At 44.1% G+C, this 12,391-nt stretch overlaps 1 protein-coding gene across 2 annotated transcripts in view; it reads right to left on the bottom strand.

Moving 5' to 3' along the window:
* The window catches only part of LOC148526787 (kinesin-like protein KIF20A), a 45,192-nt gene that overhangs the window by 22,574 nt on the left and 10,227 nt on the right, over positions 1–12,391 (bottom strand). Inside the window, exons 6-10 of one of the 2 annotated variants that reach the window (XM_088469742.1) lie at positions 8,400–8,475; positions 8,108–8,269; positions 6,282–6,393; positions 3,495–3,566; positions 3,151–3,297 (exon numbers count right to left, since the gene is read on the bottom strand). In XM_088469742.1, coding sequence (XP_088325868.1) covers positions 3,151–3,297; positions 3,495–3,566; positions 6,282–6,393; positions 8,108–8,269; positions 8,400–8,475 — 569 coding nt within the window. The remainder of the gene's footprint in view (positions 1–3,150; positions 3,298–3,494; positions 3,567–6,281; positions 6,394–8,107; positions 8,270–8,399; positions 8,476–12,391) is intronic. The other variant, XM_088469743.1, reaches the window with a different exon arrangement.

Here is a 12,391-nt window from a genome sequence, read left to right as displayed (position 1 = left end):
ACATTTGGATGGAAATCAATTTTATGGCACGCCTCTCATATGTAGCAGTACATGTCCACTAACACCGCACTCATAGGGCTAACCTTTTCACATTCTGCTGGTGCCTAGTAGTCTACACCAATAGAACACATCAACAGGGAGTTTATAAAATGGAGATGCAGTACGCTGAAGGGAGGTAGTGGAGATAGAAGGGCCAGCTTTATGCATAGACTGCACTGGAGTTGCTACAAGTCTCAGCAGGCAACGCACCCCTGCAGCTGTAACTTCAACCCGCGAACAAATAGACAAAGTGCTCACAAACCAATTGCAGGTCAGCCAGGGAAGGAGTTATTGGGCTGAACCAAGGAAAGAAGACAAAGGGATGGAATCGAGGGCAGTATACTATGAGTGAGGAGACAGAGAGATAAAGAAGTGCCTGTGCAGCTGGGAGGAAGAGGCTGAGACTGAGTACGAGGGGTCTATTTACTAAGCAGTGTTAGGAGACAGAGTGAAATGAGAAGGTACCAGCCAATCAGCGCCTAACTGCCATCTCACTGGCTGTGTTTGAAAAATGACAGTTGGGTGCTGATTGGCTGGCACCTTATCACTTTTCACTCTGTCTCCTAACACTGCTTAGTAAATAGACCCCCTCAGTGTGGAAATCCCCTCAAGCCCCTAACCCAGAGCTGAGAGTATACAGAAAGGAAATTGCTGTGCCACAAGTCACCCATTGGACAGGATTGGCAATCCTCTGCAGGGACTGCTGGAGGTGCTTGCCATACCCTAGCGATCAACTGGAGAATGGTCAGATAATTAACCTGGCATTGTGTTCCTCCTGCTTGTTTGAAGTATAATCAGGATAAAGGGGGTTTGAACTGTGTATGCGCCCTATAGGGGTGAATACAGAGGATAGGTTCAGGTACAGGAAACATACTGTGGTAAAAAGTGTTGGATTTTACAGATCAGTGGTCCCTGCATTTACGTTTATCTGGACATGGAACTACAAGTACCAGGAGCATGTGTTGTTGTACAAAATATGCTAACCTAAATTTTTTTTTTATTTTTTTTTTTATATCTTCGTTTGAACAGTGTCTGCCATTTAGAAGGACATATTGTCTGCTCATATCCATTCATATATCTGACAAATGGGTGACTAACTGGGAGATGTATCAAGCCTTGGAGAGAGATACAGCGGGCTGATAAGGGAAAGGTCGAAAGATAGAAATGGTCCTTTTAGACTTGAGGGGAGATGTACTAAACCTTGGAGAGAGATAAAGTACCAACCAATCAGCTCCTATTATCTTAGATGGTTTGAAAAAATGACTTTGTAGCGGATTGGTTGGTACTGTATCTCCACTTTATTTCTCTCAAAGGCTGGATACATCTCCCCCTTATTACCTGAATCAGCTATTCCACCCTGTAACCAATGAGCTCTAATTGTGCACAAAGACCAGGAAGGACTTTAAGGTGCGTATAAACTACGTGACCCAGGGAAGAGTATGAATAAGACATCATAATCGTAGTCTCGTTCCCCGTCCCCTGTAGTGCCTACGCTGAACAATTAGTCACTCAGTGTAGGCACCCTCCAGCACCCCCGAACATGGTCAATCTGTCGTTATCAGCAAATTGACCAGCATGCTCGGGCGATGATTGATGTCGGAAACGACCAGCGGGAGGACGCATCGCTGGTCATTTTAGTGCCAGATTCATGCCCGATTAATGGATGACTTCAGTTGTCCATTAATATCAGCTAGTGGATGTGCGCTTTAAGATGTAGACATTAGGTTGACGTTTACAATGTCGACACCATAATGTCGACATTGTTCAAATGACTAAGACAGGCAACGTGACAATATTCTTAAAATGGAGACATGTGAAATGTTGATATTGTCAGAATATCGACATTAGAGCTAGGCGAAAAATACTTACTGAAAACGCTGCAGGGTCACCGGTCTGACCCAGGAAGGACCGTCATATGACAGTCAGGAATCGGAAGCCGCACTGGAGTTGCTGCAGCTGTCAGGAGCAGGTAAGTCACTGCTAGGCCACCAGGGACGATATGACGACATTCTAACAAGTCAACATTTCATCCCCATCGACATAATGAATGTTGCCGTGATCATTGTCAATATTATTACCATGTTGACATCTCATAGCAGCATGAGGACTGTTGACATATAACACACCTGGACTTTTCCAAGTTATGCTGGGTGCAACCTGGACTGTTGACAGAAGACTGCAGACTCCAGTCTTCCTGTCCCTCCAGGAGGCTTCATGCCCTGTTGCAAGATGGCCACCAAGTCACTACTGAGCATTTGCAGGTGGCTTCTTGTTTTTACCATGTACTCTGTCTGGAGTGACATTTTGGGAGACAGAAGTCACTTACTTAGCTCCTAAAGAGAACCTGGTTAATACCTGCATATAATGCAGTTCCAGCACCACTAACCACAAGCAGCAAACAGTCACCGGCTGGTGAGCTGTGTAGAATCCTGTTCCATTACCAGTGAATGTGGCTGTACCTAACATCTATTTATAAATAAAACACCACCCCTGGTTAAGTAACTGGGTTGGTTATAGTTTGAGTCTTTCACTGGACATGTACGACTATATGGCAGTGTGTACACACCATATATTTGTAAAGGATGTCTTTCACATCGGCCGTGCTGCACAGCAGATGAGATTTATCATTTTCACATCTACTTGTGTGTACACACAACTGATTGATAGAAACATGTTAGTGAGTGAATGTGTAGGGGGGGTCACACTCCATGACATTGCTTATTGGTATACTCCACCTTTATCTACTTAGTTAAAAATGTTATCATCCAGGTGGATTTTTCAACAAACTAGTTAAATATCCCAATGTCCCTATTCCTAGATCTCCTATGCCAAATTGCATTTATGACTAATTGTGCTTTTATTGGCCCTTTATCGGTGTGTGGTGCATTATTTGTTTTTGATTCTAATTACAATTTATATTTTATTAGACCATATGTTAAATCCTGATTAACACAGATCCGCAGGTCATTTTATAGGACACAGATCCGCAGGTCATTTTATAGGATTGTACTCGTATGTATAGTTTTTTATGTCTTATCACTATTCAGTTTCTTTTGCAATGATGGACTTTGTAGCACACTACAGCCTGGTGTCTTCAAAAGATAAACTTACTTTGGGATGTGACTCTGCTTCAGGGCTGCAATACATTTGCCAAGGATGAGCAGTGAATTATTTATATTTCCAGCCTCTTTCAATCTGTCACCAACAGTTTGTGTTTTGTTACAACGTTCAGACCCAGCCAAATCACACAGCGACATCCTGTGCAATAGCAAAAGGATATGGGAGTTAAGATGCATAATGTACCTGCCAGAAAGTCAGGCTACAGTACACTGCATGATGCAAATTCTAATTGGTTGTTGTAACTTCAGTATTAACCAAAGTTCTTAACATTTTAAGTGACTGACTAAAGAGCCAAAGTGCAATTCACCTAGAAGACGTGCAGTATTTGTACTCACTCTGACACTCCTAGGACGCTGGGGTCATCACCTGGACTTAATTTAATAAGTCGGATTGTAAATATACTATGACTGGGAAATAATAAAAAAAAATAAAAAAAAAATGTAAAAAGAAGAAGTAAGCAATTTAAGTCTTTACTTTATTGCCCTCCCTTATTTACTATAGGTGATTCCCTTTATTACAATACAAACCCAAATGCTTATAATAATTAGTTGCACAAGGGGACTTCAATGGGAGTTACCAATAGCTGAAGATTGTAAATAGATAGCTACATCCAGCCATTACACAAGAATAACAACCTCAACGGTCCACTCTTACTCTACTCTCCAGATCCCACTTGGGCCATTTTAAATAAGTCAAGCAGTAATTGGTCCCCACGCTGCTTGGCTTAGAGTCAGGACAGCCAGAAAGACAATAGTATTGTAGTGTGGGACAGAGAGATACATCGGAAGCCTTGGATGATGCGGTGGACAAAGAAATGAGATACTTAAAGAACAGTTTATTCCATTAAGCAAAAAACTTCAGTTTTTGGTGTAGTTCTCCTTCAACTGAGGTATGGGAAACACTAATTATATTGGCTCTAAGGTGGTAGGGTTTAAATTAAGAAGAGGAAATTGATGATGGGCTTCGTTGAAGGTGTCCATTGCAGAATCGTGTAAGGATTTTAAATGACACAGATAGTGAGTTTTGTAGGAGAAGTCGGTCGTACTGTATAGTTGTCCACAGGATGAAATTACAAAGTTACAACAGGTAAAGAAAAAAGAAAAAAAAAAAAAGTTTCTGGAGGACAGCAGGGGACAAGCTTAAGCTTCAATTTGTTCTAAGAAATATAGGAGAGACACCCCATAGCTAGGTTACTAGATAAGCATCAGCACTAAAGTTATGAGAAGCCAAAGCTGAACCTATTGCAATAACCAAGGAGAGCGATTATAAAGAGCTTGGCGGCGCCTTGTGTGTTGAAGGGAGATATTCTGGAAATGTTGCTCTAGTCTTGATTAATTATGTAGGACAGAAAGGATAAAAGGAATTGACATCAAAGGCCATGAACATGGTAAGTGGGCAGCAAAAAATTGGGATGTCCATCGTTGTTGCTGCAGTCACAATAAACAGCCCTTCTAGTCGCGCTTAGTGCCATGCTAGTTAATTATTCGCAATGCGATGCAAAGACGACGCATCAGATTAATAGGATATGCGGCATGTGCATGTTCTGTATGCTACTGCAAATGTGTCTGTACATGAAATGCTATGTTACACTGTCAGCGGCTGTCTTTCACACCACGTTCAGGTCATGATGGTTTTACAGACTCGGCACATATATTAATCAGCGTAGTATGCTTGTGCATCTTGATCACATGGTGCATAAGATGCATTTGTGGCGACAAAGACGCCCGATGCAGACAGTTGCACGGGAGCCGTGGCTCTCATGCACCCTGTGTAACGCAACTCATAACGCACGGAGGATAGACAAGGAAGGATATCTGTAGCTTACAGACAGCTGCCAAGGTTAGCCAATACAGGAATGGAGAAGTGAATCTGGGCTGTAACCAGGGCCGGTTCTCCAGTTATGCAGCTGCGTAAGGTGCCACATAGTGGAGGGTGCCTCAGCTGCATACCATGCGGGCCGCGGGCAGTCTGTCTGTGACACAGCTGCACCACGTGTGTAGCGCTGACCGGACGGAGTTCGGTCAGCGCTACACAGCACAAACACACAGCCGCCAGCGCCGGCAGCTGTGTGTTTGCTTTAGCAGCTGATGAGAGTCAGACAGACTCATCGGCTGCTGCTCCCACTGCCAGAGCCGGACATCTTCCGGCTCCCGCAGTGGGTAATGGGAGTGACGTCATGACGTCACTCACATGATGCAAAGCGGTGGACGGAGGAGCGGATATCGGCGGCAGGACCAGGAGCAGGAGCGGGTTTCAGGTAAGTGTTTTCATTTTTGTATTACGTCTCTACTGCGGGCAGGGGGAGGTGGATTACTACTGGGGGCACCACAAGGGGGGGCTTGGGGGGGGGGGGGAAAGACTACTACTACTAGGGGCTCAATTATATATATATATATATATATATATATATATATATATCACTGCATAGGGGGTACCACTACTGGGGCACTATATTAGGGGGCTTACTACTGGGGGCACTGCACAGGGGGAGCCACTACCGGGGGCACTGTAAAAGAGGCACTGCATAGGGGGTACCATTACTGGGGACACTGCATAGGGGGGGTACCACTACTGGGGGCACAGGGGGGACCACTACCGGTGGCACTGTAAAAGGGGCACTGCATAGGGGGGGCCCCAAAAAATATACCGTCTTACCAAAAAATTTGGGCTAGGGCCGACCCTGGATGTAACTACATACAAAAGATATTGATATAGGTAGAAAGACAGTTTACTGAGACATTATAGACCAATACTGGGCCTAGGCCCAATTCAGGGAACTCTTATGGAGAGGAACTTGAGATGAGATTACATGGAACACAGACACTTAAGCAGAGTTCTAGGTAGCAACCATTGAGAACAAATGTACGATAAAAAGGAAACCTTGATGACACAGAAATACATGATTAATAAGTCTACAAACCCTCAGTACTCACTCAGACATATCAATCGGAATAACCATTGCCCAACAAATTAGAAAATATTTTGAACTTCATAAATTTACGAAACTGGTGACTATGGTGGGAGGACCTCTACATTTACTACAATCGTTAATTTTTATATAATTATACACACTTTTTTAAATCTAGAACAAGAAAAAAAAAAAACATTTTATTACAGCTTACCTTCGGCTGGACTGCTGATTCATCCTAGTTGATGCTAAACTTCGATTTTTGTTGCCAGTTAGTAATATCTTGCATGCTTCTTCAGTGCTGGTAATATTTAACCACTTTAGATCTATTAAAAGATAGTTTTAACTTAACAGATAAAACATTCAGTGCATCAAAGACTAAGGCCCTCATTCAGAGCCGCTCGCTAGCGGCAGTACGCTTGTTCCGAGCGATGTTCGCACATCTGCGCATGCGTACGGTTTTTAGTACGCATGCGCGAACCAGTCAGTTCGGCCGAAAATCGTTTGTACGCTATATACCGAGTGCCTGCTTTTTTGAGTGACAGAATGAGGCGTATGTGGGTGGTAACAAGGGAAGGTGCTTGAAAACGGGGGAGTGGAATTCGAACGCAGGCGTGCTTAAAGGTCAAAACGGGAGTTTTAAGGGAGTGCATAATTAATACATCAGCGTCATTGACCACGTCACTTGGTTTTTTTTAACTCAGAACTGCTCGCAAAATAGCGGTTGAAAACACCAACCACAAGAATAGCGAGCAGTTCATACGCTGTACGATGTACTCGATTAATCTAATAAATAGCGGACATGACGTATGGTGCGTGCGGCCAGGGGGCGTTTTTATCAAATAAACGAGCGTATGTTTTGCTCGCTCGTTCAGACTTAGAGGTGTGAACAGACCGCAATTTGCGAACGGATCATTTGAATAGCCACCCCTTGTTTTTGAACGAACGACCGCAAATAGCGAACGGCTCTGAATCAGGGCCTAAGTCAGTTGATTCATCTACATTACAAACAGCGGCTTCCAAATAAAGGCTTTAGAGCAAATTGTATGCAGAAGTGGGATGGGAGGACACCACTGCATATTAATGAGGTCAAGACACCATTTAACATGGGTGCCAGAGAGGGCAATTAAACCCTGAATATACTTTCTCTTATTCAGATATATAACATTTGAACCATATTATGATACTAGTATTAACTTCTATGGTTTGTAAAAAGTCTAATTAAGAGTTGACAAATATTAGTAAGTCTTGAAGTTTTAAGCATTTCTGTATACAAGTCTTACTAAATGTTAAGAGCCAGGGATGTAGCCAGAACTTTGTGGACCCATTAGCAACATTTTGAATGGGTCCCTTCCCCTGCTAGAGAGACCTCTCTCTCTCCACAGCAGTTCATTTTATGTGCCATAGTTCATATTATACGTCACACAGTGCCCCAGGGGCGTAACTAGGAATTTGAAGACCCCATAGCAAAAGTTTGTAAGGGCCCCTAAATACCACCCACTGTGGAAAAAAAAAAATTGTATACAAAACATGTAACTTTGACAAGGAAGATTGGTCCCATAACAGCTGCACCTATGGTAGTTCTGCCCATGCAGTGTCCCCAGTTCCTATTAGGTCACATTGTAGTGCCCCAAGTTAGTGTGCCACATTGTACTGCCACCAGTACACATCATGCAGTGCTTAGTGGGTAAATCCGGGAACCTGGTAGACAACTTTCTGACCTGGATGCAGTTGAGTCAGATCCCAGAGGTGGGCCCCCCAAAAAGGTGGGCACCTACTATAGCTACGCCCATTTACAGAGCCATCTCAGACGCAAAATAGCATCCACCGCTATTAAAAATGGGTAATGTATATTAACGGTTAGAAACTTAAGCTACTGATTTGTGCAGGGTAAAGTTTAGAGGTAGACATCATGATTATAGCTCGCTAACCAATGATAAACTCAAGACTTTTGAAAGGCCATGTTTATTGCATTGTGTATAATAACTGCACTCAATACATTGTACCTCGGTAACTCCATAAACACATTAAGAGGACTACCTTTCACATAGGAAGTGCCTGACTGATCATCACAGATCTTCAATGCTGGTCTCTTTTGGTTCTTTGATGAAGGGAACTGATCCAGTAGGTCATAGACATACTCATTGTAGATTTCAAAGAAAGATACCCAAGTAGAGAACTGGTAAATGTTTGGGTCATCCCCTTTTAAAATAAAAAAAAAATATATAAGTAAAAACCAAAAGGCTGCATAGTTTAAAAGATCTAGTTATTATTCCATTACAATAAAAGGATTCATTCACTTTACAATAGTACCAGCAATGTTCTGATTTACCTTGAAAGTCAGGCGAAAGATCACCACAAGATATATTCTGCAGATTGACTGAGCTCTTAACAGTCTTCATACCATCCTGTAACGTTTACAGAAGAAAATAATCCTTTAATACAATTCTCTTTTGTTTGCATAGTAAATGCTGTATTCCCTGCAGGTGTGACCGGCACACAGCTAGAATGCGTACTTGTAAACGCAGAAGAGAGAAGACGACAAATTAAAGATTCCAGTGATTGTCTAGATCACACTGAATAGGCTGCCTGTGTACACTGTTCCTTATGAGCAAAATCAATGCAGTAAGTGAAAAAAATGCTGGTCTGTTAGCTGTACTGGACAAATACTATGCAGTGGCAGAACTAGCAAGTGGTGAGCCCAGGTGCAAAAATAGTCAGTTACAACCTTTTTGCAATGAGTGCCTGTCCACACTATAAAGATCACAATTAATAACATTAATAAGTTTAACTTGCGTTTAATGCACTAGTGCAGCGGTTCCCAAACTGGGTGTCATGGCACCTTGGGGTGCAATAGAGCACATGCAGGAGTTCCATGGGTTGGAGGTCCAGGACCGAATCAAATCATCTATGGTAAATGTAGTAGGCAAAACCAGTGCTGGTGGCTGCCAATCATAAAATATGTGAACAGACAGAAGTGTTCACCAACACATAACTGAACCTAATGATGGCAGGCAAGTACAATTTACTTAAATATTTTTTCTAAATAAAAATTTGACCTACGGGTGCAGTAAAAGAAGTTAAGGTAGACTTACCTTTTTTAACTCTTTCTTCGAGGCCCATGGGGATAATGTGGTTGGAGTGATCCAGGCACCAAACAGTTAAGCTTTCAGCTCCCAGGATGTCTCAGGTTCTCTTCCACATATACCCTGCCCCTGGCCACAGGCAGTTTTGTAAACAAGCCCAAGGCAGGAGATGGAAAGAGAAGGAGGGAGAACAATGTACACCAGTAACTCACACAAGATGAGGGAACCCATTAAAGAAAGAAAAATTACCCAATGCAGCCAGGTGAGTCAGGGTGGGTGCCCTATGGACCGAAGAAAAATAGTAGTTAACACTCTTATTTACTTCTTCAGGGTTCATAGGGATATCATGGGGATGTCCTAAAGCAGTTCCCCTAAGGGTGGGGACGCTCCTGAGAAGAAAGGAGAACCAGCCGCCCAAAGGATGCATACTCAGAGGCAAAAGTGTCAAAGATGTAGAACCTAAGAAAGGTGTGGACATAAGATCACGTGGCCGCCTTGCACAATTGTTCAGCAGAGTTACTACGATGAAACGCCCATGATGGTCCCACAGACAGAGTCGCTGTGTTTGGAACAGGGAGATCAGCCTGCGTGTAAGCCTGAGAGATAGTCATACGCAACTATCAACCCAGAGTTTGTTAGTTAGCTGGCCAACCTAGTTTGTGAAAACCATATAACAAAAAAGAGCGTCTGATTTTCTAAAACAGTTTGTACGATGCACATAAACACGGAGAGCATGAACCACATCCAAGGAGGCTTCACCTACAAAAAGGTCTGAAGACTGGAAAGCTGGAACCACAATCTCTTCATTCACATGAAAAACGGGACACTACCTTAGGAAGGTAACCCGCCAGTGTACGGAGGACAGCTCTATCCTGGTGAAAAATCAAAAAGTGGTAGAGACAACAGAGCGCTGCCTGCGTGCAGAAGAGATAGCGAGGAGAAAAAGGGTCTTCGCTGTTAACCACTTCAAATCTACAGAGACCAGAGGTTCAAATGGGGGAGCCTTTAGCCCCTTGAGAACCAAAGACAAATCCCTCGGAGCCACAAAGGGTGGCTGAACTTGGAGAACACCCTGAAAAAAATTCTGACATCCGGCAGAGAAACAATCCTTCACTGGAACCAAACTGACAGCACAGAAACCTGTACTGTCAGAGTGACCAGGTGGCGTCAGAGGTCTAACCCAGCCTGGAGAAAAGCAAGGACCCGGGAAACTGTAAAAACCTTAGGGTCATGGGGCCTGATTCAGACCCGTTCGCTAGGATTCGTTCGCACGTAGCCTGTCGATATTTGCAATCTGCGCATGCGTACAAGACAATGCATGTGCGCGAACCAGTCCATGCGATCGCCCTTTGTACACAGATGCTTCGCTAGATTAAGTGACATGACGAGCAGTTTGTGGGTGGTGATCTGGTTTGGTAGATGGAAATAGGGTAGTGGTGGTGCGAACGCAGGTGAGTCTGAGCATCTCAACGCCATTTCAGGGGCGTGCATAATTAAGACGCAGCATCATAATACACGTCACATGGCTGAATTACACACTGAAGCACTCGCAGTGCTTGCGGCAGGGTATGGTCAGCCACAAGTGCTGCGTACGGGTCAGATGTTACAGATTGTTGCATACACTTCCTGGAGATGACGTGCAACACTAAGGGAAAGTGGGCGTCTTAAGTCAGGCTGGTGGGCATATATATATATTACAGAAAGCCCAGCACTCTGCAGACCCCAACAGGGTCTATACCTTGCTCCAGGTGCCCTCAAAGGATGGAGATCACTCCCCTCAGTATAAAACAGCACATAAGCGGCACTCCGGAGTCTCCAAAGAAAGGTGAAAGCAGGTGTCTTTTATTCTATGTTTCAGGGTTCAGCGACCCCTTCCTCAGAAGCACACAATATCAAATCATGCACAATTACACTTGGTGTATTACATTACAATGTTTTACCGCACACAATGGTGTTATTTTTATTAAGTCACGTTCCTGAGATTTCATTTAGGTCTAAACATTCTTGTTTTTAGCCACAAAATGGCGACATTCACCAGTATTAATGTTAGTTTTGTATATTTTGCTTTTTACAACACATTCTGTTCATATGTATGCTTTTGTTATGCACAGACATCAAGCGTCTGTACTTATGCACGGTTTTAACATGTATGCACTCGTCTTAATCACAGTGTTGATGACGTCACTTCCGGGTCTCGGACGCCGCGACCGGAAGTGTGCAGTCAGAGCGCCGTTGGACTGCAGGGGGTGACACCACGATGGGCACAACTAAGTAAGGTATTTAAAGTCACTCATTGTTTGGATTTTGATATTATGTGTGCTCCTGAGGAAGGGGGGGGGGGGGTCGCTGAACCCCGAAACGTAGAGTAAAAGGCACCTGCTTTCACCTTTCTTTGGGTCTGAATCAGGCCCATAGTTTGTGGGAACACCATTGACCAAAAGAATGCCAAACTCTAATACATGTGGGTAGAGGAAGGCTTTCGTGCCCTAAGCATCATCTGAATCACAGAGCTAGAAAAACCTTTGGCTCTTAAGATGGAAGACTCAAGAGCCAAGCCATCAAAGACAGATGAGGTAAGCCCGGTTGCAGGCAGGGACCCTGTCCTAACAGATCTGGCCATAGAGGAAGAGGAAACAGTGTCTATGGATAGATTCTGTATGTCGATGAACCAATGGCGCCTGGGCCAACAGGAGCTACTAGTATTCCTGTGCCACCTTCCTGCTTGAATTTCCTGTGGACCCTTGGGAGGAGAGACATCTGAGGCAAGAGATACACCAGCTTGAAGTCCCACCTCACTGCCATCGTGTCCATGAAGGCGGCTGAGAGATCTCTGGTCCTGGACCCGTACCTGGGGACCCTGTGGTCAAGACATTAGGCTATGAGGTCTAAGTCTGGTAAGCCCCATTTGTTCACCAGGACTTGAAATACCCCCGGGTGGAGAGCCCACTCTCCGACGTGTATAGCCTGACGACTTAGGAAGACCATTTCCCAGTTGAGGACTCCCGGGATGAATATTGGCGAGATAGCCGGAAGATGACGTTCTGCCCAGATCAGAATGTTTGTCACTTTCCTCATGGCTGCCTGACTCTGCGTGCCTCCCTGATGACTGAGATAGGCTACTGTGGTCGCGTTGTCAGACTGGATCTTGACCGATCTGCCTTGGAGTAGGTCTTATGGCAGGATGAGCACTTTGTATACTGCATGAAGCTCCAGGATGTTTATGGGCAGGTGACTTTCC

Source organism: Taudactylus pleione, unplaced genomic scaffold (assembly GCF_031769625.1).
Source record: "Taudactylus pleione unplaced genomic scaffold, aTauple2 ptg000093l, whole genome shotgun sequence".
Classification (NCBI taxonomy): domain Eukaryota; kingdom Metazoa; phylum Chordata; class Amphibia; order Anura; family Myobatrachidae; genus Taudactylus; species Taudactylus pleione.
This window is presented reverse-complemented; position numbering and strand designations above follow the sequence as displayed.